The 24939-nt window shown below is 53.8% G+C and overlaps 1 protein-coding gene across 1 annotated transcript; it reads left to right on the top strand.

Moving 5' to 3' along the window:
- The first annotated feature begins 2397 nt into the window (after positions 1-2397).
- On the top strand, positions 2398-24924 carry Sdc1 (syndecan 1). The gene is made up of 5 exons (XM_048439695.3): positions 2398-2753; positions 20758-20839; positions 21654-22132; positions 22595-22730; positions 22901-24924. Exons 1-5 carry the CDS (start codon positions 2688-2690, stop codon positions 23068-23070), a joined length of 933 nt encoding a protein of 310 aa, XP_048295652.2. The 5' UTR covers positions 2398-2687; the 3' UTR covers positions 23071-24924.
- The last annotated feature ends 15 nt before the right edge of the window (positions 24925-24939 follow it).

The following is a 24939-nucleotide window of genomic DNA, read 5'->3' as shown; positions in this document are numbered from 1 at the left end:
CACGATTTCACTTTCTCTTCAGTGATGGACATTAGGAATGCTTTCTGAGACAGAGGGAAGAGGAATGGCCTAGAGAAGTCTTCCTGGGTGAGAGGGTTGGTGCATTTTCAGCTTGACAGATGCTGTCAACCTCCGTAGAGATGTTCGGTTCCCATGCAGGTGCCTCTCACATGCAGCCCTACAGTCAGGTGCTAAACTTCCCACCCACTTACCACCAGTTGCTACCTCAACCAAGAGTGGGCATGTCTCCCAGTGGGAAGCCATATGTGTTTGTAGGAAGAATAAGAAAGTGATCCATGGACAATCAGCTTGTCCTTGGAGAAACTTTGTTTAGAAAGAAAGAGAAAGAAAGAATCAGACTTAGGGATTCACCAAAGATGAAAAGGAAAATATTTAATAACCCATGGTTAGAACACAAACCAAGATGGCCTTGTCTGAGGCCCTCTAGCCTCAGACATGCTAGAAGCTTTCTTCTAAGCCAGGCATTAATTTCCTAGTATCCAACACTTTTTGATTAATTTGTTTGTTTGTTTATTTATTTATTTATTTTCCAAAACAGGCTTTCTCTTGGCTGTCCTAGAACTCGTTCTGTAGACCAGGCTGGCCTCGAACTCACAGAGATCTGACTGCCTCTGCCTCCTGAGTACTGGGATTAAAGGTGTTGGCCACCACTGCCCAGCGAGTGACCTACTCTTAGGGGTTCTCAGTCACCAGCCCCCTCTAATCAACCACTGCAGTGTGGATTGGCTGTAAGAGGCACCAGCAGGAATGATCCCTTAGATGTAAGGGGTGGTAGAGGCAGAGGCGCTCTTGTATACGGAGGGCAGAGGTGTCTGGGCTGTAAGGCCAGTAGGACTATCACCTCCTTTCTCTGTGAATATGCCTTTTTTTACAGCCTCTTTATAGGAGTCCTTTTCCTTGTCTGCCCCTAAACAGACTCATGGATCGGAGGTAATTTATTCAGTTTGAAGGAAACATCAAACTGGTCATGTTTAGAACATGAGACACCCCCGCCAATCCCTTCCTGTTCCCATTTTCCCCCCTATTTTGAGAGGACCAGAAGGTAACATACCAGGTTGTCCTAGTTTTTTTCTCCATATTGGGTTGGGAGGATTAAAGAGCTGACTTCAGACCCTGGAGCCACCGTCCAGGAGGGACCTACTTTTTGGGTCTTAGGCTTCCCTGAGTCTTGCTATTAGGGTGTTCCTTACCAAGACCCCGAGGATCCAAGCAAGAATTCGGCAGGATCTATAGCTCATGGATAGACCTGGGTAATCTGAGACGGGTCTGCTAAGAGAGAGTGCTGTTGAGTGCTGGGCTATGGGCCACTGCTGGAGGCTGTGTGTGTGTGTGTGTGTGTGTGTGTGTGTGTGTGTGTGTTGGGGTAAAGGTGGTTACTGAACTTCCAGAAGGCGGGCTCTATAGTGTAGTCTCTACACACTGGAGACTTCTAAGAGCTTAAGGTGCCTTCAGCCCTGCCCAAGGAACAAGGATGAAGATGCCGTCTTTGGCCTCTGCCTTTCAGGTACGAAGGTCCTTTGGCACCATCTACAGATTGAAGGCAAGACAGGGCCAGTTCTTCCCCTTTGCTCTCACTTCAGTTTGCCACGCCCGCAGGCTCTCTCTGCTCTATTTTCTTTTTTAATTTTTATTTTTTGACTGACGTGCTTGAAGGGTGTTGGAAACCGTGGGTTCTTAATCGTTAAGAAGCAGAAACTCAACTGGAGCTCCTCAGATGCCTGAGGTCACCTGGAAACAAAGAGACCATTTATTTTTTTCCTTTGGTCTTTGGCTACGAAGAGAGAGCTTTGTCTCTTATAGAAAGACAACAAAAACTTAAACAAAACAAAACAAAAAATCTATCTCTTCCAGACAGTGCTCAGGGCTTTAAAAGACCCAGAGTTCCCAGCACTTTGCGGGTAAAGGCTCCAAGACACCAGGGGCCCATCCTCAGCCGGTGGGGAGGTGGGAACAACACATCTGTCCTTCGGTTTATATATAGCCTCATCGCTGTGGGGTTCCGTGGTGGCCCCCAGAATCTTGCTTACCTGGAGGGCGCTGGGCGCCCTCATCCAGAGGGCGCTGCAACCTAACACGCAGGGGACCTTCTCCAGGGCAGCGCCTTGGTACTCCAGAACAGGCCGTAGTAGTGATTGCATCTGGGTCTCCATCAACCACTCATCAAGGAAGACACGACGTGGGTATCACAGATAGCTCGCACCAGTGCTCAGAGAAGGAAGGCAGGGCTCAGACCCGCGGGAGCTGAGGAGTGGGGTGGGCTTCGATCCTAGGAGGCGTGGAAGGGGGTGGGGCACTCCAAGGGGGCGGGGCAGTCAAGAGGGCGGGGCCCAAGGGGTGGGGACTGGGGCTACCCAGGCCCGCGGAGCTGGGGGTGGGCGGCTAGTTTTTGCAACGGCTAAGAGCCTGTGGGTTTATTATAAGGCGGAGCTCGGCGGGAGAGGTGCGGGCCAGAGCAGACAGAGCCTGGCGCAAAGGAAGGGATCTGGCAGTCGGAAGCTGACTCCAGCCGGAGGAACCTGCAGCCCTCGCTCAGGACAGCAGCGTGCTGGGCAGGCGTCCGGGACAGCGAAGCGCAGCGCAATCAGCAGAGCGGTCCCGCAGCTCCGCGCAACCCGCAACTCCCGACCTGCGCAGCCTGCCGAGCTCCCGCCGCCGGTCTGGGCAGCATGAGGCGCGCGGCACTCTGGCTCTGGCTCTGCGCGTTAGCGCTGCGCCTGCAGCCTGTCCTCCCGGTGAGTGTGGCCCGGGGCAGGGCTGGAAGGCGGCGGGAAGCCTGGACTCGCCACCCGCCGATGCCATGCAGGCGGCGGCACGTGGAGGGGGAGGGGAACGGGGACTTCTTCCCGCGCTGCCTGGCGGATCCAGGGATGGTGAGCCCTTAAATAAGGACTCCTCTCCCAATTCCCTCCACGGTCCGTGGGTGCCGCGCGGGTCCCACAGCTCGTGGTCAGGGCTGGGGCGTCCCGCAGAGTGGAGCCTTCACTGGTTCCCGGCTCTCAGTTAAGTAAAACGACTTCACATGGGTCTGAGTCCGCCGGCCTGTGGCGGCGCCTGGAGTCACTCTCTCCCGTGGCTGTCTCGCTGGCCACCTCAGCGGCCTGGCCTCCGAAGGGATGCAGTGGCCATGGCCACAACGCCCTTTCCGCAGACCCTAATTCAAACCAGACTGTGTCGGCTGCGCCCCCAGCGCCGGGGAGCCCGGGCGCCCGGCGCTTTGCACCCGGGCAAGTTTGGGCGCAGCAGAGCCGGCGTGGGAGCGGGAGGGGGCGGACGTGCGGGTTGCCGGAGGGACCGGGATCAGAACTGTGCGTGGGACACAGGAGGGTGGCGTAGGGCCCTTGAGTTTTTCTCTGGCTGTCCCAGGTGAGCTGGGCCGAGCCGGCAGTGGGAGACTTCGGGAAGTTGGCTTCACAACGTTAAAAACCCTAAGAACCCAACTTTGGGGTCGCCGAAGTTGTGCTGCCCCCCGGAGGGCCTCCTCCGCATGGCCAGCGTTGGGGACCCTCCCCGCGAGTGGACCCCGGTACGGCTCTTCCCCTCCCCCGACTCGGCTTTGTGCTGTAGCCGCGCGCAGGGAAGGCGGGTCCCTTGGCCCGCCCAGTAGGGCCGCGGGGAAAGAGGGACGAACGTGGAGCTGGCGGTTGGTGGGGGGAGGCCTCTGAGTAGGATGCAGTCATCCACCTTTGGCGGGGGTCGGTCTCTCTAACGAGCGACTTGGTCGACAAAGAGCTTGTCGAGGGTCCCCAGAAAGTGCTCTCCCGTCCCAGCCGCCGTCCGCTAGCCCGCCTTCCCCAACGGGGGCGCTTTGTTCTCGGCCCCTGTAACCCTTCCCTGGGAACCGCCCCGCAGCGCCGGCCCTTGACGTGGGCCGGGTCCCGGGTCGCCGCCAGGTGTCAGCGCTGCCCGCCGGGTGTCCACGCCCCTAGCCCCCGCACCCACTATGGAGTACCGGGGGTCCTTTCGACTGGCCGGCTTGACCATCCCCCCCCTGAGAGGCAGAGGCGAGGTGCGGAGCCTCAGGCTTTATCCCTTCCGGAAGTGGCAGTCTCCCACCGCCACATCTGGTCTGCTTAACTTCGATAGTCCTGGCAAAGAGAGGCACGTGCACAGGGAAGGAGAACTGAGCGCTGGTAGACACCCAGGTCGTGTGCATATCAAGTGGCACCTGGACACATCCGTATCACTGCTAATGGGCATTGTCTTCGCCGCTTCCCAGGTGACTCCATCACTCTGGAGTCTGAGAGGACCTCGATACCTATCAAATTGCCCATGAGTCAGGGGGCTGTAGGGTGCTGAATCAAGGTTCTCAGGGAGGGATATGGTTTCCAAACTGAGTCTCCGTTGCACTCCCGGCTTTAAGGTCCAAGAAATTGCTCTTGAGGGTTGTGGTTTCTGTGGTACTCAGATCATGCCTGGAATCAAAGTTACCACTGTGGAGAAGAAAGTGGAGCCGCTTGGCATGTCTCCCTGACCCGCCTGGCATTACCTTCAGCCCTACTCTCCAGGCCCAATGTGAGGTCTCACTGGGGCAGTAGAGATGCTGTATTGCATTTCTTTGCAGCCAGGATCTGAAGAGGTGTTGATCGCTTTCCTGCTGTCTTTGGTGAGGCAGGCCCTGTGAACTAGGGCCCTCAAGCTCCCGTTATCACTGCCGGGTAGGCAATTGGTGGCAGTTTCTCTATGGCCAGTTTTCTTTCTGGCCTGGGAGCTTGGGCCCTCTAGGCAGACACAAGGTGAGGGAACTCCAATCCTGGGAGGGCTGCCTGGAGGAAGGGATTGAGCTGAGTCTGAGCTCAGTCACTGTCTGAACTTTGGGGACAGACTCCTACTTGAAGACAAGGGTGTACTTTTTGCTTCTTATTTTATAAAGTTTGGTTTGTTCTCATCCATTAAAAAAAAAATCCATGTTCGGTTAGAAGTGGGTACATAAGAGTGAGGGCATTTCCAGAGCGTCCCCCCCTTTTTTTTCCGAATAATGAAAGCAGTAGGCATTTGCTTAAAATGGAAGCAGATACCCAGAGGTTGCCAGAGATCTTGTCCCCTGCCGAGGGCTCCCTTAGCTCCTGTGGGAAGCAGGTCAGAACACCTCTGGGGACCAGGGAGTGGGACAGAGAGGGACTGTTGGGTGTCTGCCTTTGAATGGGCAAGGGGAGTCTGCTGAGAACCACTCCCCAGAGACTGCAACAGGTTTATCTAAACTGTCCCTCAGTGTGTGTGTCTTTTGTTTCAGCTATGTAAGGAAAAATTCACTCTGGAATAGTTATTTGCTATTTTTTTTCTCTTTTCTTTCCTTAATTATTTGGACTAGTAGAGACATTTCCCCTGAGGTCTGGCAGAGTGGGAGGGCGTGGGGGAGGATGGGCTCGGCCTTTGGAGGTGATGTCACTGCTGGCTTCAGCTCCCCAGAGAGGGTGGAGCTGGTTTTAGCCTACCTGTGGCTCCTGATGGGCCCGAGTAAAACCTCATTAACACACATTGGTGGGGAGCAGGGCCTGGAAAGAATGACGGGAAAACTTGGTTTTTGCAGTACTTTCTAGACGTCTCCATCCCCCCTCCTCCCAGTGCTACAGCAGAATTTTGGATTCCTGAAATCCTCTGAGAATGTATCATCATGGTAGTCAGATGCTTTTCCCTGAGTTAAATCGCCTCCTTACAAAGTATCCTTTTTTGTTGTTGTTTGGAGACAGGGTCTCTGTTATTGTAGCACTAGCTGCCCTGGAACTCACTGTGTAGACCAGGCTGGCCTGGAACTCACAGAGATCGCCACCTGCTTCTAGCTCGAAGTGCTGGATTTAAAGGTGTGTGTCACCACGCCCCGCTTTTACAAAGTATTCTTACTTGGAGCAGGATTCTGAAACCCTTATTTCCTCTCCGTTATCCTCCACAATAAAAGGCTAGTTGTATTTAATCCCTCCTGATGCTAGGCCCTCCATTTCGTGATGCCAGGTCAAGCAGTCTCCTGGTTCTGTGCGGCTCTGAAGAACACGGTGTCCTTGTGCCTGGTGGTTTTCATTTTTAACTGCCCCTTTCCTTCTCAGTGTAGTGACGCTGGTGTGCCCAAGCACAAACGTATTTTCTCTTCAATTCTGGTTTATTTTCTTTAGCAGGCCGAAAAACAAATCAGATTGGTTATAATTCTTACAAGAACAAAGGTCTCACCTTTGGGTGACTCTCAGGCTGTGTGAATTTGACATTCCTCATGGATCTCTGTTGAGGCCGTTGCAGTGTGGTGGTAGACTGGACAAAAGGGAGCTGCCACCCCTACAGTCCTGGACTTGGAGTGATGTGGAGGCACTGGCCAGGCGAAGGACGTAGGGACTTCCCTCAGTGAACACATGTACACAGTGCCAGGAAGCATCTGTGAGCATGAGCCCTGGTTCCCGAGCCTCCTCTCCTCTGTGAGTCTTGGGCTCCAGCTACCTTGGAGTAACAAGGCTAGCTCACTCTATGTGTTAATTAGCAAAGGCCTTTGTTTTTGTTTTGAGGCCGATTCTCAACTCTGCGGCCTTGACGTCTTAGCCATTCTCCTGCCTCAACTTCCAAAGTGCTGACATGACAGACATGAGCCACCGTGCCTGGCTGGGACTCTTAGCTTTGGTCTTTCCCCCTTCTCTTCAGTGTATGTTTCTGTTCATGTTCGACAGTTGAGCACCCGTGCTATCTGGCAGGTCCGACACAGCTTCGGATCAAGTAGCACCCCATACTGAAGCCCAACTCTGCCACCAATTCACTATGTAATCTTAAGTGACTCACTTTCCACTCTGCCCATCCTCGTCCGCAGGACAGACATCGCCGTGCCTGTTCTTTCTGCCCTCATTCTGTCATTTGCGTACTCATTTCCTAAGAGATGGTGTGAAAGTGCTTCGTATTGAAAGTGCCTGAGGAAAGACAGCTCTTGATACTAGTCAAGGCTACCTTTAATTGAGTGCTTGGTGCTTTTCCTCCAGTCCAGCTTAGTCGTCCGTCCTCAGCCTTTATGATACACACCATCACCTCATCTTTTGAATGGGGAAAAAAATGACTTACAGTGGCCAGCCCTCCACAGAGAAGACAGTGGCAGAAACAGGCCTTTTTGGTATGTGGTTGCATGTGTGTGCTTGTGTGTATATGTATACACTTAAGTATATGTATGATATAAATATACTGTAGAGTTGTCAGTGCTTACAACCCCAAGACACCCTGCACATAAGGTCTGGCTGAGCCCTGTGAGGCCCTGCCTGGTGTTTCCAGGTCTTACTTGGCCGTGAGCATTTTGTGTAGAGGGGGCATTTGGCTGGACTGAGTTGGCCTGCACTGTGCCTTTGGGCAAATCCTGAGTACTGGGCAACACCCTGAGCCTTGCCTGGGTGTACCTGATGGTTGCTTGGGTACAGGCAAGAGCTCTTCATAGAAAGACAAGGTCGGGAGACAGCAGTGGGGTCCCAACAGTGAGCAATGTGTACCCTGGGTTACACAAAGTTCACACCCTGTTGACTGAGTGCCAAGGAGTCTGTCTGGGCGAGGCATGGAGGACACACTTACAGATTTAGTAGAGCCTTTGTAAGCCCTGGGGAGGTGGGTATCCTGGCCACAAGACTTCTGGCTTCTATGCTGCACGCTCCTTCTGGCTCTCTCCAAAGCCAGGGGTGTGCTAGGGGAGTGTTTTGGACATTAAGTTATTTCTAGTCTAGTCCCAAAGCACACAGAACATACTGTTTCCTAATTGCCTTTTTTTTTTTGCCCCAATTCAATGATTTTGAAGTGTTGAGTTTGAAAATCCCCCCCCCCCCCCCCCCCCCCCCCCCCGAGAGCCTGCTTTAGTGCGTGCAGAGGGAAGATATTGGAACAGGAAGTCTGTAGAAAGAGCGCTTTCATCTCCAGGACCTTGTGCCCTGGAGCACAGTCAGCAGGGTGTCATTTCCCTATTGGTTCTTCCAGGAGAGTCTGAGTGTTAGGTGGAAATGCACTTTCTAGAACCTTCTGTCGAGAATGACAGGAGTACCCTGGCAAGTGCCAAAAGTGCATGGGTATTTGTCTTTTACCATAAGCAGGTAGCTTCTGGTGCAGACTGTAGACACACGAGGTCCTTAAAGTGGGACCCCAAATTTGGTGCCATTTCAGCTCCAGAGGAATATGGGAGCAGGGCTGGGCAGCCCGCTCGCTCTGGGATGGCTTGCTTTGTAGATACAGGATACTACTGCCTGTTCTGTAGGAGCTTTCCAGATTATTTCCCCATTGTTGATGCTGAGGAAGCCCTGACAAGGGGTGGGTATTGGAAGAGGGGCATCCTGCCGCCTTCTATGTGTGATTGGGGAGTCAGGAGGCCTGGTGAAGTCTGCAAGTGGAGGCAGGTTTCACATGACTGGGGAGAACTCAGGAGGAAGTCTTTGGACCACTGACAGGTGGGTGTGGTGGTGTTGGTCTTGGTGGTAGACTAACTCTCCTTTTAGAGATTTGCCTAGGAATCTTTCCTGCTGACTCTGGAACTCAGAGGCTTCCAGAGGTAGTTCTGCGGGGAGCTCTCAAGGGTCTCAGACTGTCTCCTGGTGTTTATGGCTTCGTGGGCTGCCTAATTATATAGAAAGGTTACGTTTCTCTGGCCTCCAGCCCTGGGAAAAGTTCTGCCCAGTGACTCACCTGAGGCCTGCAGCCGTGTGTGCGCTCAGGCACACAGGCATGCTCAGGGGCTGCGGCCATGCCTGCACAGCCCTGGCGTTCTCTTTCCACCAGGCTTTCCTTTGACTTCTCCAGCAGTGGTAGAAACATCTGGGAAACCTGGTCACCTCTTATTTGCAGCCCCCTCCCTTTCTGGGTGTCTTCCCCCTTCTGAACTGCAGATCTGATGTTCTTTGTATCCCTGGCTTAGAAGCATGCAGAAATTACTTCTTTCTTTGTCCTAGCCTTGTCCCTGGCTTCCTTGTGGCCCAGGTAAGTAGTTGACCCTCTGGGCCTGTGACATCTGCTCTAGGACCTCTTCCTTCCCACTGCTGCATCTTTAAGAGTCATGTGCTAGCAGAGAGAGACCTTGACTTGGGATGGGTGAAGGTGACCCTGCAGAACCTCTCAGACTGCTTTTGCTCTCTCCTTATTCCTTCTGGGGAGTCATCAGAGACAACTGGCTGCCCCAGGGGTCTCAGGAGAGACCTCTCTGGAAACAGAGGTGAGGCAGGTTTTCAGATCTGTGCCCTTGGCATTCATTGTGGGAACTAGAGTGGATGAAGCCCTCTGGGCCAGGTCAGAGTGGGGGTGGAGGCCAGGTGATGTTCTCTGCACCCACACCCAGGCACCCTGGCATCCTGGCATCTTCCCCGAGGTCCGCTCATCAGCAGGAATGAAAGCTGCGCCGGGCAGGTTGGGGCAGTGGGCAGGTGGGCGTGTTTATCACTGCGCTCATCAGCTGAGTCACGATGCCAGGCCCCGTGAATCCTCCCTGGAGACTCACCCAATCCACCTTGACCCACTGGCGCCCACTGGCATGAGGTGGGGCAGGGCAGTGAGACAAGACAGGCCTCGGGGGCGCTGAGAGGCAAAGGGGAGTTCATTGTCTTCAGGTGTTCATGATCTATCCTGGCTCTGTCACGGGGCTTGTGGGTGTCTCAGGTGCCACCTGGGTCTCTGCTGCCCCAGGAGGGTTCTGCCTTAAATACCAACCTGGCTAGAGTGCTTGCTGGGGGTACCCAGGGAACAAACCAAGGGAGAGTGTCCATCTGTGGAGTAGACCCACCAGAGACAGTGGTGAAGGGCATTTGAGACTCAGCCCTCTCCTGGGTCTTCCTGGCCAGCTCTAGGGTTTTATCTCAGAGTTCCACAGCCCTCATAAGATCCACTCGGGAGCCTAGACTACGAAGCAGTCTTCTTTCAGGCTTTTAGACTTTGCCAGCTTTTTGGCTATGGAGAGTGCTTGGGGAGCGTCTCATAGATGGGGCGTCAGGAAATATAAGATGGCCTTGTGCCTCTGTCTCCCAGGATGGTAAGAGAACCCTTCCTGTACAGTGTCAGGGATGAGGCACCTTTATCTTTGCCACTTAGGTCTCTCCCAGATTTTTCTGTGGCCACAGATGCCCCCTTCTGTCTCATGGAAGGGCAGCAGCTGGGCCTGATGCCTGGGTCTGCTCACCTATAGCCATTGGGCAGGCCAGGTGAGGGGGGACCCAGAACGAGCAGGCTGAGAACCCAGGATGCTAATGCTAGTCCTGGGGGAGGTGAATAGAGTGAGGATCACTCCTCCCTGGGATGGGGCTTCTTTGAGGGAACTTGGGGGCTGATGTCTACCCATGGCATCCAGTATGTGCTGGTCCTTGGTTGCCATACAGCAGTGGCTAAGGATGTTCCTGGGGCTTCACCGGTTGGGGACGTGATTGTATCGGAGGGGCACAGAGTGACGCTAAGATATTCTCTGCAGCAGCCCTTGGCCTCGCTGCTGACCCGGAAGCACTCAGACCTTGGAGGTCCAGGTTCCTAGGAGAGTTCCAGGTGGATATGGGGGTCAGGTTTGGGCTCGCAAGGCCCCAGGCTGTAGAGTGTCTAAGAAGCCGCCTAGACGGTTGTGGGAGTGTGGAGGTTGACGTCATTTCAGCTCCTCCCAGAGAAAACTGAGGGGTGTGGTGCGGTGTTAGGATCACCTTTCTCCCAGGATGGCGTGTTGGGGAGGGATGGGGCCCTTGTTTCCAGGCCCTAGGTTTGGTCTGTGGGCTGTGTGGTCTCTAAGTTCTCCCTCCCTCCCTGCCCTTGCGCTCTGAAGGGCATCCCAAGTAGGCACCGCGTTCCCTCTGTTCCCCCAGCCCCAGGAGGAGGCTGGCTTGGATTGTAACTTCCTAGAAGTGGTCCTGAGGACTCCATTGGTGGATGTGAGGCAGGACAGGCCGGGCACCCACTGGACTCACCAACCACCTGTCTTTCCACAGAAGTCTGGGTCTGCCTACCTTTGGGTGTCCAAGCTAACTCAAATCTTTGGGGCTTGAATAAGGGGCTCCAGGAGTATCAGCTGGCTCCTTCACCGGGGTTGGCCTAAACCCAGGGTAGGCTAGAGAGAAGTATAGGGTAGAATCTGGCCCACCCGGACCACATCCTGGCTTTACCATCTTGCACATAACTTTTCTAAGCCTCAGTTTTATCGCCCGTGAAATGGGGTCATAATATCCTGCCTGGACGGACTTTTGAAAATACAAGTGAAATATATGAAGTGGTTGGCATTCTCTGTCATCTGGCGGGGGGCTTAGACTCCAGGAGTACTGAGTATGGCCTACAGTGTACAGCACCCCCAGTGGCCGTGCCGGCGTAGAAGGGTGCGGAGTCTCCTTCATGTGAATGGCCTTCCTGGTCTTGCCCCGGTAGCGTAAGTGTCACAGGGTCTGCAAACACGGCTTTTGTCCTCCCTCAGAAGCCCAAATCTTTGCTGACAGTCCAGACTTTCATCTTCACTGAGTCTTTTTATGAGGCTGGGCCCTGATGTGAGCTGCATGGGCTGGGCTATCAAATAGGGGAGGAAGTGGGGGAAACACAGGCACCAGGGAACGTTGGTGGGGGGGCTTGGGGGAGCAGGGTTCCAGTTGTAGGGAGCTGTAGGTTACCTTGAGAGGAAGCAGGTTTTCTTTAGACGCCAGAGTGCAAGGCGGGTGGAGGCCCTTGCCCTGAGCCCACTCAGTGCTGGTGAGGGCTGGTCTCCTGTGAGTAGGGCTCTGGGCTGCGTTGTGGTGATGACTGGGGTCTGGCATAGCAAATCTGCCTGGCCTTGCTTCACGTTGACGCTGTGTTCTCTTAAACAAGCGACTGTCCCCTTTGCCTCAATTTCCACATTGTGTAAGATGGGTACAGCACAAGGGCCCGAAAGTGACTTTAAAGACAGGTTAGCTAATTTGGGGAAAGTGCTCAAACCGGTACCCCGCATGTTACTCATGAAAGAGTAGCTGCCGATGACTGATTGCCTAAAGTCTAGATTTGCTTCTGCACCTCATGTGACCCCAACAGCCTGGGTCACGTGACCGCTACAGCCTGGGTCAGGTCCTTAGTTTCTCCCACCCACTGCTGGCCCCGGGACCTAGGTAGCTGAAGGCTGCCCCCATATTCCCTGTTAGTCACCTTGGTGTCAACTGCAAAGACTGTGTGTGCTTGTGCAAGCCTCCAGCCTCTCCAGGCTGGGAGGTGTCAGCGAAAGGGCCTAGGGTGTGTTGTTCCTGTGGGGCTGAGTCCAGTCCAGGAACTGAGGAACCCACCCACCCTTTCAGCCACAGGCTCCTCTCAGACATCTTGTAGTTCAAGAGGGAAGGGGAAACGTAATATATTTCCTGGGTGTTTCTGTCACCTGCCTTCTGACAAAGGCTATGAAGACGTTTGCTCTTGGTCCCTTCTAGTCTCCCTTTTATAATCATTCCCCAACCTTTATAATCTCCTACCCAACTGCACAGCCCCAGTTCCCGAATCAGCCCCTCCCCCATAGGAAACAGATTGAGTGCTCTAGTGTGAATGACTAGTACCCCTTAGCCCCTCCCACGGGCATTTTAATTTTTGGGAGGGCATTGCGCAACTGCAGGGACGCAAGAAGAGAGATTTGGTGGTTAGAGTTGGAGTTGTGTCCCCAGCCTCCCAGCTGGAGCCCCGGCTGCTGCAGGTGTGGCAAGTGTCTGCCTCTCTGAAACCCAAGGACACTTTATTTAGCCAGTTCAGGGGCTAAATGGCCGGAGAACTCCATGAGGCACAGGTGTCAGGTCCCCATGCCCTGCTGAGTCTATAATCAGCTAAGTAGCAGTTTTGGGGGTGCTGGCAGCCTAGGAGTGATCATGGTGACGGTTCCTGTGCTACTCTCTAGCCCCCAGACTCTCCAGCCATCTCCAGTCCCCTGGCCCTGGCCAGCAAGATGTGCCCAAGGGAAGCCGAGAGGACCCAGTTACCCTTTAGGTAGCCTGGGGTCAGTACGATGATGGGGGGTGGGTTGGGGGTGCCTTGGCTGTCCCTTCCATCTACACAGGATGCTGCTACCCAGCGATCCCTTGATTCCAGTCCTCTCCTGCAGCCTCCTGGGCCATAACGCTCTTTGGAAGTGACGAGGGATGACGTCAAGTCACTGTGCCCAGTGTCCCTGCCCTCCACCTACCACCACTGTGGAATGTCAGGTTTGCGGTCTGCTGCCCATCGCCTCAGTCGCGGTGGTGTCTGGTTGAGGGTGAGCTGACCTGCCCAGCCGGAGAACGTTCAGTATACAAGCCGTCGGTTGGAGCCTGGACGCCTTCATGCTCTCGTTCTGTCAAATCCCTGTGGTTTATAGATGGGGAGCCCAAGTCAGGTTTGTTCCAAGAAAGGAGAGCCCAGATTAGAAGACATCTTTTTTCTTTTTTCTTTTTCTTTTTTTTTTTGGTTTTTCAAGACAGAGTTTCTCTGTAGTTTTGGTGCCTGTCGTGGAGCTAGCTGGCCTCGAACTCACAGAGATCCGCCTGCCTCTGCCTCCTGAGTGCTGGAAAGGCACGTGCCACCACTTCCTGGCTAAGACATCTTTTTTTTTTTTTCTATTTTCTATTTTGGGTTTTCTCATTTTCTCTTAGCATATCCTGCTGGTCAGGGCCCAAGCACTTGATGAGAGGTGGCTGTGTGTAGACAGGAGTGGGACATAGGTTCTGTCTGGCTCCCTCCAAGAGCAGTAGCTGGTAAGAAGCTAGCTGGGCCTTCGCCAGGTGCCCTTGCTCTACACTGACTGAAATCTCGCCCTGCCTGTCCTAGCTGGGTTCTGGCACAAGGGAGCTGTGGAGGAACTGGTCTTCCAGCCCCAGTGCCACACCCAGCTCTCAGCTGAGCCTGCTCAGAGGCTAGTCCTGGCATGTGGACTGTAGGGCGGGCGCCAGCCCCACAGGGAGGTGTGGGCATCAGGGGGTTCGAGTGACACTGACCTATTGTGGGCCCCGAGATTGGACGTATGGTACAGGGAAGGGGCCTAGCGCTGGGAGACTTGGCTGTGGCATTGACCTTGGTTTGCCCTCTGATGTTACACTAAAGGGAGCTGCTGACCAAAAGGGGTTATTACAACCGAGAAAGGATACCGTCTTTGCACTCTGCCCATTCCCAGGAGTCCCCAAGACACACACTGGGTGACTGGCAGGTATAGAGCAGCGATGGGGATTGCTGAGGTGGGGGAATGTGTGTGCACCCAGGGGATCCTGGGAAATCGGTCCTGTCAGTGGTAATGCTGCCAGGGTCTGGGCCTTGGAGGTGTTTCTGGGTCCTGTGCTCCCTAACGAGGCAGCTGATACTTTCTCTTTACCTGTCTGTCCTCACCTTGGCCCCACCCTGGGTTGGGTCTCTCCCTCCCTCCCTACTGGGTCACCAGTCACCTTTTCTGCAAGTCCCAGCTTGACTGTTGGTAGAGAGACAGAAAGCTGATAAATCATGGTGCCTGTCAGCCGGAAATTTGGGTGTTGCCTGAAGGCACCAGTGGGGGCCTTCCCTCCTGGAGGTGGCTTTAGGAGGGGCGGGGAGGGGTGTTCCGGATCTTGAGACCTCCTTATCGCTTCTCAAGTCCCTGAGAGAGAAGTGAGGGACTGAGCATCACCCCAGCATGAAACTCTGGCCTCTGATCCTCACTTGCTGCCCAGCGTGACCCGTGAGAGCCTTAAAATAATTCAGGATTACCCAAACAAGCCACATTATTCCCTACCCACACAATGGGTCCAGAGACACACAGGGAGCTCTTCAGACACCCAGCGTGGGAGTAGTTGAACTAGGACTGTCCCAGAGACCCTCGTTGGAGATGTTTTGGGACAACCCGCCCTATCGTCCCACGTTCCCAGCACTTCATCTAGGACTGAGGAAAAGGTGACCGTGGGAAGAACAGTCAAGACCCCAGGGTGAGGACTACCCAGGATAGGAGGGAATTTTAACCACGTTCTTTCTTGTCTGCTCTACCGGCCTGGAGAAACGTTGCGCCTTGTAGCACAGCTACCCCTGAGGCCCATCTTTTACTTTTGGGGCACCCTGGGATAGCTCAGTGTCGCCAGCATCCTCCCACTGATGTCGGGCACATTGCACTATGGGGCAGCTAGTGTGAGGGTGTTGGGCTAGGAACTCAGATACTTGGGGAAAACAAGGTTGTTCCTGGTCGGCGAAGAAGGCCCTTGCTTTCCTTGGTGAGTTCAGGGCCTTTGAAAGATTGAATGTTCCCTCAGCTCCTTGGTGAAGTAGGCCCTCCTTACACCATGGTGTTTGACGGCTAAGAGCGAAGGCTTCAGAAGTAAAGAATAATCTAGAGCCTTCCCAGGTTGCTTTGCTCCTAGCTCTGGTTTACTGAGCTCTCTTGCCCGCTTGGTGCCTTGTCTTTGAACACTGAGTTCAGTCAGAGAACTGGAGTTGAGGTCTTGCCTCCCTCAGCTCCTCTCCACGGCACCTGTACGTGGACCCTTGTCTCGTCAGATGACTGCTCTCGGAGTACATTCTGACGTTGTGGTAGTTCTTGGGGTCCCTGGTGACAGGTGGTTTGGGTGTTGTTCTCTGGTCATGTGTCCAGTTGCACAGAGGAAGGTGAAATCTAGAATTCTGTATAGCTCAGAGTCCTCAGCACCCCAGAGCTGTGAATTCTGCGGGGGGGGGGGGGGACTTCCTCATAGCTCTTAGATCCCTAGGTCTAACCAAGACACTGAGGTAGGGGTAGATCTCTTGTATTACCAACCTGCTTGAAGCCCCCTGGGGTGCTGGCTGTGGCGTGGAGTCTCAGCTGGATGAGAGTGAAAGGTGTTTATCCTGGTGTGCCCTTGGGGCCCATGTATCCCTGCCCTTCTCAGCGGTGCGTGTTGATTGGACAGGGATCGTGTGACTGGAGCCTGGGCTTCTGGAACAGGTGTGGAGGCCCCCAGACTAGCTGGGATCCAGGCTGCCTGGGAATGGCTGTGACCCAACTGCTTTGATAACAGCGGCTCTTTGTCACTGGCTGTCGTGACTAATGGGGCTTGTTGATTCAATGACTAGGCTCCCACCCACGGAAGCTGGGGCTTCTGTTATGGCACCAGGCAGCCACAGACAACCCATAGTTCTCCCTCCCTTTCCCACTCCGTGACCAGACGTTCCCAGCACTGCCCACGTGAACTGTCTTATTCTCTACTGGGGCTCTTCCTATCCCAGCCCCTGAGGCTTCTCCTTCCTGAAGCCCCTGTAGTGAGACGCTGGGTATGTGCTGGGAGCTCTGTTGGGGCCAAGCCCAGTCTATTCCTTCACTTGTTGATACCCTCAAGTTCTCCAAGGTGATGATTACAGAGTTTTGAAGTTTCACTTAATATCAAAATTCTGTGACCTTAAAACTTTTTTTTGTTACATCCTGTTTTGTGTGTGTGTGTGTGTGTGTGTGTGTGTGTGTGTGTGTGTGGACATGCATGTGGAGGTCAGAGGACAACTTGGAAAAGTCAGTTCTTTCCCCTACCATGTAGGTCCTGGGGATGGAACTTGGGTCATCAGGCATGGAGATGAGTGATTTACCCTTAAAACACAAAGTATCCAGCCTTATGGAGTTACTAATGTTTTGTAAGGGCAGTGTGATTTAGGTACCCTGATGCAGTAGTGGTACCTCAGGGTGCTGATTGGAAGCCACGAGTACCTTTGTGACTAGTGGGTGGGTGGGGGCCAGGTGGGCATCCTCTCCAAAAGTCCATAATCCCTGAGCCTCTCGGAGACACCCAGTTGGTACTGTGCTTTGGGGCACAGCTGAGGTGGATTCATACTCAGGATGCCACGACAAAGTGCTGGAATACAGATTTCCCTCAGCCCTAAGCAGCCAGAACATAGGACTCCATCAGACTGCAGTGATGGCCACTGAGGGTGGCCTTCCTTCTTGTCAGTGTGGGTGTGGGAGCTGGCAGGAAGTGGCTCCATTAAGCATCCCAGCCAGCCTTCTGCCCACAGCTCCCAACAAGCTCTTTGGCAATGGCTTGCAGCTGGAGGTGAACTCTCTCCTGTACCTTGTCCTGACCCATGTTGAGTCAGGACCTAGTGTGTGCCTGCTACCCACCTGGGTTGCTAGGCAGGGCCAAGTCCACATCTTGCTTCCTGGTGGTACAGCTGTGGTCAAGAAACTGAGGCCATTTTGCTTGCCGCAGAAGGATTCAGCCTGGGGAGGTGGTCCTTAGGCCTGGGGGTGGGGAAGAAAGAATTGTTCTGTAAGTGTGGGGACACTTGGCTGGATGGCCTTGGGTAGGTCCTTCACCCTGGGAGGGGCTGTTTCTTATCTGTCAGAGATGCTAATCTCAGGTGGACCTGGAGGAGCTGCAAGGGAGAGGTGTTGGAATCAGAGAGTGCTGGAAATTCTCTTCAGCCTGAGGGAAAACCGAGGCCTTTGCCTCTTTTTTTTTTTTTTCCTTACACTGGGTCCCCCGACTTGGGTACCTCAAGAGGGTCCTTACTACACAGCCCCTGCTTCTGCCCCCAAACCTCTAACTTTGAGTTTTCAAATAAGCCTGCTTCCAGGCTCTTTGCTTCAGTGGGAGGGAGCTAAGTGGCCCCGAGTTTCATGGCCCAGACCATGAAAAATTTTCTTACAATGAGGTCCCTGCTATAGTCTTTGAAAGGTGTGTGTGTGTGTGTGTGTGTGTGTGTGTCTATATACCTGTATCTATGTGTGGTGTACATATACCACAACAGGCATGTGGAAGAGGTCAGGCAAACTTCCAGGGATCTTCTCCTGTCTTCAGTTGAATCCCAGTATCAAAGTCAGGTTACCCTTACCTGCTGAGCCGTTTGAACAGCTGATTTTTTTGAGGCCCACAGAGGAGAAAGATAAGGCTGGCTTGCCTTTACCTCCCCAGCAGCAAGAGGCGGGAGATTCAATGGGAGTTTCTTTATCCCTAGACATCCCCAACAGTCTGGAAGGATCCAGGTCAGAAACGATACTGAGGAGGGCCCTTACAAGCCCTCAAGAACACAATAGACATCTAACTGGTACCTGAAGTTGCATAGAAAACTCCAGTCAGCTGGAACTAGGGGAATCATGGTTCAGACCACCTCCCACCCCCCCTCCCCACCCCAATTTCTTCACCGGCTGAGATTTCTTTTCTTTGCTCCCCTGCGATACCATCACGAAGGTCCCAGCTGAGGGTGGAGATGGGGTAGTCAGGGAATTGCTTCTCTTCCCTTAGCAGAGGTCAGAGGGTTATAGGATGGGGTTGCCCCCCCCCATTCCCTGAGGTGGACCTGGTTTGCTGGTTTCAGTAGAGATTTGCTTTAGAAGCTTGTTGTGTAAACAAGATCATAGTGTTGGATAAACTCAGCAAAGCCAGGGGGAACAGATTACTTCCCTGTGAAGACCCCACATTATCTGACTCTAAGAGAAGCCCTCCCTTTTGGGAAATTGCTGGCTTTGGGGACTTCTCCATGGAGGGAGGAGGCTAGCTGCCTTACGTGTGCCTGGCCCCCATCCCAGTATATATTCGCAGCCTTAGCTATCTCACGTTGAATAAGGTCTGCACCCCTGGTTGTGACTTAGGCTGGTCTAGTTGGATCCGGGACCTCTGGCCTATCTCCAGTTCTCCCTCCCATGGAGGGAGTCCATGGGTTAGGAGAGGGAAAAGTTATAATCGCAGGGTCTGTTCCCATCTGGAGGGTGCTGTTCTCTAAGGAGGCAGTCACAGAGACGGCTACCATGGGAATCTGGGGTACCACCTGGAGTAGCTTAGGCATGATGTGGGGTTGGCATGTGAGGGGGTGGACTCTTAACTGACCTACGGATGGGTCAAAATGAACTTCGTCTACTGCAGTGGGTTCTCAACCTGTGGGTCACGACCCCCTTGGGGTCGCAGACCAGCTATTTCCATTACGATCCATAACAGTAATACAATTATAGTTATGAAGTGGCAGCGACATCGTTTTATGGGCGGGGGTCATCCCAGCAGGAGGAACTGTATTAAAGCCTCCCGGCATTGTGCTGTCGCTGCTCATCGGAGTTGACCCCCTGTGAATCAGCTGTCTTTGAAGTTGGGCCTGTCTAAGCTCAAAACCTTTATCCCAGGGGAGGAGAGCATGCTTTTGCTTTGTGCTTCTAAAGGAAGTTCAGTATCACTAGCAGCTTCCACACACACTGAACTGCCCTCAGTAGCCTGTAGGGCTCATTCAGCTTCCCCCATTTCCCCAACAGCCATGCCTGAGTCTCCCTGCTCTGTTCTATTCGTGAGTGAGGCCAAGAGGGCTCTCTGGGTCCTGCCAAGCTTCCTGGACCAAGGTGACCCTGTTTCCTTGGTTCTAGCTTCAGCTGCACCACTCTGGATGTTCTGTAGAGGCTCAGTGAACCGGCTCTCTCCTGCCTCCTCTTCTCTTGAAATTCCATCTTGATCCCACGCCCTCCTGTTCATACAAGCCTCCTGGTACCAGGGGTGGCCACGGACCCGAGTCCCTCACCACAAGTTGGGAAGTTCTCGTTCATTACTTAGAACAATGGGCACAAATGCTTGTTACCTGCCAAGGCTGTGTGTTCCACTCACATAGAAATTCTGTGACCCTTTTGTAGTGCAGATGTTAATGCCGGCATCCATTTCACAGGTGGGGAAACTGAGGCCGTAAGATGCATAGTGACTGACATTCTTAAGGCCACTCAGCTGGTGAATGACAGAGGTCAGGGGGTCTCGGGCCTTTAGTTGAACCAGAAAAAGAACTTCTTTTTCTGTTTTATTGAGACAAGAGTCTCTCTATATAGCCCTGGCTGGCCCAGAAGGCATGTTGACGAGGCTGGCCTGGCCTCAAATTTGCTGCAATTTTTTATGTCTTCTTCTTGAGTATCAGGATTGTAAGCATGCACCACTCCTCCCAGCTGTTCTGTTTTTTTTCTTTTTTACTCCATTCTGTGTTCTGGTCTGTACTGAGCTGGGTTATTTGGGCTCCCACATCTCCCCTGCAGGTCACCTACTTGCCTGGGCCTTCTGTACCTGGTGTCCTGGAACCAGTGCTGGGAGCAGCCATAGGCCTGACTCTGCCCCTTTCCCAGCCTGCCTAGCCGGGGGCGGTGTTCCACATCCCCCCCATCCCTGCCCAAGTCCTGTGGGACTGTGTTTGCGCTCCACCACCTGCAGCCCCTTGGAGCTGGAGTCGGCAAGGCAGGCCGCATTCCTGCAGCTGCTGTTGCCAAGGAGAGCCCATCCCAGGCCTACCGCCCATTCACTGCAGCCTCCTGAATGCCCGAGTCTTTTCAGATTAGCGTTCAGTGTCCCTGGCCCAAAGGGCGCCCCGGCCTTTTTTCACTAACAAGACCAGGATACAGTCCTTCCTGTGGTTGAGAAAACGGTCCTTGTGACCAGGCCTGGAGCCACCCTGTGTGGGCAGAGCTGCCTCAGCACAGACAGCTCCACCATGCCAGGCCTGGCCCTGCTTCTCATTCTTGAGGCTTCTGTACTCATACCCCAGGGTCTAGCTCAACTGGATACTGGTTTTCTAAGTATAAATTATTTCTGGGGGGATTGTGAAAGCTCCCCACTGGTGGCCCCCAAGCCTGATTCTCAGGGTGGCATCAGCCTATGAGTTTCACAGGGATCAGAGTTTGTGTTCCCTAGTTTGGGTTCCCTGACTGGACAGAGTACCCTGGGGCCCCCATACTTGCACCTCTGCCTGGCACCAGGTTAGGTTGCTATAGCATCGGGGATATGAAGAGGACCAGGGGCTTCCCAGAGCTGAGAGCTCCATGCAGTGGTTTCCTGCATGTGTAACTGGGGTGGTTGGCTGAGCCTGTTCGGTTGCCCAAGATGGAAACTCAGGGATTTGGGGCATTGGCCAAGCTTCTTCTCAACCCCCTTTTTTACGCTTTTCCAGCAAATCGTGGCTGTAAACGTTCCTCCTGAAGATCAGGATGGCTCTGGGGACGACTCTGACAACTTCTCTGGCTCGGGCGCAGGTAAGGTGGATCCAGAACCCTGGGATGGCTACAGGTCATGGCTGAAGTGTGTGAGCAGGCAGTCCCTTGGCTTTAGTGAGCTCCCTTCCTTCCCCATCCCGCCATCAGCCATCGGAGTCAGAGGGACAGTGCCCAAGGGAAGAAGCTGGTGTCCAGCTGCACACAGTTTAGTTAAGGAGAACCCCCAGAGAAAGAAGTGAAGTGGCCCCAAAACGCCATGGGCTGCGTCTAGAGACAATCCTTGGAGAAGGAGTTTGACTCCACTGAGCCTTGGTGTTTCCATCTGTGAGATGGGAATACTTTGACCCAGAGGCTGTTGGGAGCTGCAGGTAGCACAGAGTCTGCTGACTATAGGATTGCCCTCACCTCCTTCCCTAGATACCATCTGTCTGGGGGAAGAGAAGGCTTTTTGTTACAGCTAGCCTAAGACGTCTCCTAAGATGGGAATTCAAAAGGGAATTCGAGGTGGTAGTGGGAAGCAAACCAGAGCAAAGGGCTGGGAGACAGGGGCAGCCATGTGTTCCTGGGCCTTTGGGGAAGAGGGCAGGGTAGATGAGTGTCCTGGGTTAGGGTCCTATCATCTATGGTACCATAGCCCATTCTCTCAGCAGAGCCCCTTCCCAGATTCCTGGGATCTTCCTCACAGCTGAGAGCAGGCTGCAAAAGTACATTTTTTGTGGCCTTGTTTTCAGCGTTCAGCCTTGGCTAGTTCACCCTGGGGGGACTCAGGCCCCCATCTCCTCATAGCATGAACTTGTCAGGCTTGACACTTGGGGACCTCCCTACCCTGACACCCCCACTTCTGACCCTGCAGGGGCTTTGCCAGACGTCACTTTGCCGCGGCAGACTTCTTCCACTTTGAAGGATGTGTGGCTCCTGACAGCCACACCCGCAGCACCGGAGCCCACCAGCAGGAACGCCGAGGCTGCCTTCACCTCCATCCTGCCAACTGCAGAGAAGCCTGAGGAGGGAGAGCCAGTGCTTGCGGCCGTGGACACTGGCCTCACCGCTCGGGACAAGGAAATGGAGATCACCACCAGGCCCAGGGAGACCACACAATTCCCGATCACCCAACGGGTCTCAACAGTCAGAGCCACCACAGCCCAGGCTGTCACCTCTCATCCCCACAGAGATGTGCAACCTGGCCTCCATGAGACCTCGGTTCCCACAGCCCCTGGCCAGCCTGACCATCAACCTCCAAGTGCGACAGAAGGAGGTACTTCTGTCATCAAAGAAGTTGTCGAGGATGGAGCTACCAATCAACTTCCTACAGGGGAGGGCTCTGGCGAGCAGGTGAGAGGCTTTGTATTTCCTGGGTGGCCACTAGTCCCTGGCATCTGGCACCTTTCCTCCTCATGTCCTTTGCCCTTTAAAGCCTATTGTGGTCTTCACCACAGTGATGGAGTAACAGGGTCCCACCTTCCTCCTGCCCTGAACAAACTGATTGCAAGATCAGCAGGAGGCTCCTTAGACATCACTCAAGAGCTAGCCACCCAACGTTACACCAGGGTGACTTTTCTCTCTTAGCATCCTGGGATTTTCATACAGAAATGGGTGCTCTGTGTCACTCGGGGTGGTGTATCTGTGCCAAGGTCCCGGGTGTGATTGCATTCCATGACAGATGGTGGCATAGGTTGGATGTGTCCGATATAGGGTGGGAGGGGGAGGGGAACCCCAACAGGGTGTGGCAGTGCTCCAGGTTGCTATTGTGTCAATGGCTCCAGCCCGACCTGATGCCAGCTTGACCTCCTGCAGGACTTCACCTTTGAAACATCTGGGGAGAACACAGCTGTGGCTGCCGTAGAACCTGACCAACGGAATCAGCAGCCAGTGGATGAAGGAGCCACAGGTGCCTCTCAGGGCCTTTTGGACAGGAAGGAAGTGCTGGGAGGTGAGTCTTTCTTTCAAGTAGGTAAGAGAAGGCAGGCAGTGGCTCTGTGGTAGTGTAGGGGGCAGCCATCCTTAGCTATGGGGTGGAAGGAGAAGGCGTGACTACGGCCCAGGCCATTCCCTGTGTTGTCCATAGCTGCTCAACTGAGCCAGCCTCTGTCCACTCCCTAGGTGTCATCGCTGGAGGCCTGGTGGGACTCATCTTTGCTGTGTGCCTGGTGGCTTTCATGCTGTACCGGATGAAGAAGAAGGACGAAGGCAGCTACTCCTTGGAGGAGCCCAAACAAGCCAATGGCGGTGCCTACCAGAAACCCACCAAGCAGGAGGAGTTCTACGCCTGACGGAGGAATGGTTCTCCCCCCGCCCCTGCCACTCACTAGGCTCCCACTCGCCTCTTCTGTGAAAAACTTCAGGCCCTGGCCTCCCCACCACTGTGTCGCCTCCTCAGCACCCAGACCCTTCCAGCTGGTCCTGCCCGAGCAGTCCCAGGGTGTGCTGAGAATTCATTCTACTTCTTTGACTTCTGCCTAGAAGCTTGGGCGCAAAGGGTTTCTTGCATCTGACCTTTCTACCACAGCCACACCCGATGTCCACTATTCTGACTTGGTTTCTCCAAACGGGAGGAGACCCAGCTCTGGAGAGAAAGGGGGACCCAACTGCTTTGGACCTAGATGGCCTATTACGGCAGGAAGATCCGAGGGACAGGAGAGGGGCTTCGGTTGATATGCCATAGCACTTACCCATAGAAACCGCTAGGATTGGCCGTGCTGTGGTAGGGGACGGAGTTCGGGGCTCCTTGGAACTCACTTCACGTTGTGGGGAAGCCTACTTTAGATATCAACTTGTTTTTGCACATGTTTCCTCTAGTTTCTCTGTTCAGAACCCCAGTAGGCTTGACTTCTGGGGTAAGGCAAGTCAATTGACTGGTGTCCCTCACCTCGCTTCCCTAATCTACATTCGGGAGACAGCATCGGGGGTCATTCAGACTTTTCGTTTTTATTTTTAAACCTAGAAGAACCAAATCCGGATGCCAAAATGTAGGCTTAGTTTGTGTGTTGTCTCTTAAGTTTGTCGCTCATGCGTGCAACAGGGTATGTATGAACTATCTGTTTGGTGGTCCATAAGTAGGCTGGCTAGTCCAGGATGCCATGGGGTAGCCACCTCTTGACCAGTCATGCCTGTGTGCATGAACTCAGGGCCATGGCCGTGGCCTGGGCCACTGCAACATTGGACGAGCCTGTGTGAGAACTTAACTCCTAGAGCACAGTCAAGGGATGGAGGGGAGAAGACTGGGGTGGGGGAGGGGTGCCAAGGGTGTCTAAGACTCTCCTGCCTTTGGTGCCATCTCTGGTCACCTTTCTCCTGGAAGTTGACAAGACACATCTTGAGTATGGCTGGCACTGGCTCCTCCATCAAGAACCAAGTTCACCTTCAGCCCCTGTGGCCCTGCCCCAGGCTGGAGTCAGAAATCCTTCCCAAAGAGCAAGAGTCTTTGCTTTTGGCAAAACGCTACTTAATCCAATGGGTTCTGTACAGTAGATTTTGCAGATGTAATAAACTTTAATATAAAGGAGTCCTATGAACTCTATTGCTTTTGCTTCTTCTCTGGGCTGGTGGTGTAGACATAGCCAGCCTTTTCTCAGACCCTGGTAGCTCAGGGAAGCTTGGCTCAAGGCTGTGTGCCTTCAATCTCTGAGGGGTAGGATCCTGGGTCCAGGATTCCTCTGATTTTTTTTTTCTTTTGGTCAAACTTCTTTTGGAAGTTGGTAGGTTCAGCCAAGGTTTTACAGGGCCTGATGTCCGCTCTTCTGAATGGTTTAAGTAGCCAGGACTCTAGCGTAACTTGACCTAGGGTCACTAGAGTCACGCTTGGTTTGCAGAGCAGACACCTGGGACAGGCTTCCTCCCACGTGTTTGCTGGGACACCTCCAAGGACTCCTCGCTTATTTAGCTAAACGATGTTCCAGCTGCTGGCAAGGCTGCTCAGTGGCTCAGCTAGACAAAAGACCTGTTCCCTCTGTTTCGTTCCAGAACTTGTTGCCAGAACATAATGGCTGGATGTGATGTGGGGTGGGGGTGGGGTCAGACCAGAGACAGCGCTCAGCTGAGAGCTTGTGACACAGGGCCCAAGCCCCAGGCTGGGCTCGTTCATATAATTGCAATAAATGGTACGTGTCCATTTGGACAGCAGACTCTTTGGTGGTTGTGGA

This window comes from Myodes glareolus, chromosome 6 (genome assembly GCF_982192425.1).
Source record: "Myodes glareolus chromosome 6, mMyoGla1.1, whole genome shotgun sequence".
NCBI lineage: Eukaryota > Metazoa > Chordata > Mammalia > Rodentia > Cricetidae > Myodes > Myodes glareolus.
The sequence above is the reverse complement of the archived record's forward strand: the minus strand, read 5'-3'. Positions and strand labels throughout refer to the sequence as shown.